Here is a 1745-nt window from a genome sequence, read left to right on the forward strand (position 1 = left end):
GAGAGTTGCTTTTCGGGGTGCATCAAATGGAGTAAAGTGGAACTCCCAGAAAGCTTAACTACAATGGGAAAACATGTTTTACACAATGCGACAATTTGATGGAAATCGAATTGCCAAAGAAACTTGTGATCGTCACAAGTTTGTGTTTTCCAACTTATACAAAGGTGTTCAGAAAATAATATAACATATTGTTATAATTACTGTTTAAAACACAAATAAAATGGAGTGTTGTCAATGAGTCATTTTTTGTTTTTTTTGTTGTCAAAAATTTAATAAACAAAACAACAATTTGAATAGGGAAACGGATAACTCGCCCGATTATTTTTCGCCTGATTACTATTCGCCTGAAACAATTCAATAGAAATTCAACTCTTTGTAAATTTAATTGAAACGGTATTTTTATTTCAAACCATTTAAAAATAAAAATCCGAATCATAGAATTATAGTTTATATGTAATTTGAATCAAACAATTGGCAACAAAAAGCTTAACCCTTCGAGGACTGAAAAATTTTTATTTTTTTCTTTTTTTTTCAAAAAATAATTTCACTTTTCCAAAAAAAATGAAAATAATGGCGACTTTTCATGAACAATTTAGAATGATTTTTGACTTATTTGATAAAATAGTTCAACTCAAATTCAAACTTTTGAATTATTTATAAAACATTTCATCATTCATAAACTCAAATTAATTGGGTTTTGTTAAAGATTTGTCCTTCAATCAATAAAATATGCAATTTAACAAATTAATATTAGTAATAAAAATAATACGAAAATAAACTGTTTTTATAAACAAATAAAATTGTTAATAAAATTGATTAAAGAATACTATCAGATATTCAAGTTTTTCAAAAACAAAATGAAAAACACTTAAAACAAGTGCAACAATTTGGGTTCAATATAACCAATAAGATTGGTTCAAACCAAAATAAAATAAGAACATGACAAAAATATTGTTGTTGAAATAAAAAATGGATTCCACTCAAACTAAAAATACATAGAGAACCAAATAACATCAAAATATTACGATAAAAACCCACTACTTACTATTAATTTTGTGTGTTATTCATCTAACACAATAATAACATTAAAATAATTATCTTATATAGTAAAACAACGCTATAAAACATCAATTTAAGTCGAGAAAAATGGCCGTTTTGGATACATTATACAATGCGTGACAAAAGAATAATAAATTGTATAGTAATTTAAATTAAAAAATCAAACTATAATTAATCAACTTGTGAATAATAAAAATGATAGTAAATTTATTATATATTTTATGATTTATTTTAACAATAATAATTTAAAGTAAACCAAATGAACACCTGCACAAATATAATTAAATTGAACCAAGCATGAACAGCCTTGATTATGCCATTTCATTTCTCATCTGCAACTTTCTCCTTCTCGTGTCTGTTGTTAATGCCTGGGTACATTAAATTCAATCATAGGAGACGATGTTTAATATTACTCCTTTCTGATGTCGACATCGCACCTTGTGATTGAGTTGTAAGTTGTCTCATGGATACCTGATGCTTCCATACCAAGGAATGATGGCCAGTGGTGTGCTTCTGGACATCTGAATCTCTCGTTTCCAATGGTGATGACTTCACCATTTGATAGTTAATGTGATTTCTTAAATTCTAATGATTGGGAAACCTTCTGCATTTCTCTGTTGATGTCAAGAGCAATGTAGTAAACACTAATCTGTGTTTGTAGTTCACAAAATAATTAGTATATGTTT

The 1745-nt window shown here is 27.0% G+C and overlaps 1 protein-coding gene across 1 annotated transcript; it reads left to right on the plus strand.

The window, feature by feature from the left end:
• Positions 1-3: 3 nt before the first annotated feature.
• Positions 4-99, plus strand: EIN_494430 (Hypothetical protein; the record flags this gene model as incomplete). Its single annotated transcript, XM_004183275.1, has 1 exon — positions 4-99. A coding segment is annotated over one exon (96 nt), but the record flags the coding sequence as incomplete, so codon positions are not given.
• Positions 100-1745: the final 1646 nt, after the last annotated feature.

The sequence above is a fragment of the Entamoeba invadens genome (assembly GCF_000330505.1).
Source record: "Entamoeba invadens IP1 unplaced genomic scaffold scaff_1105074725951, whole genome shotgun sequence".
Classification (NCBI taxonomy): Eukaryota; Evosea; order Mastigamoebida; family Endamoebidae; genus Entamoeba; species Entamoeba invadens.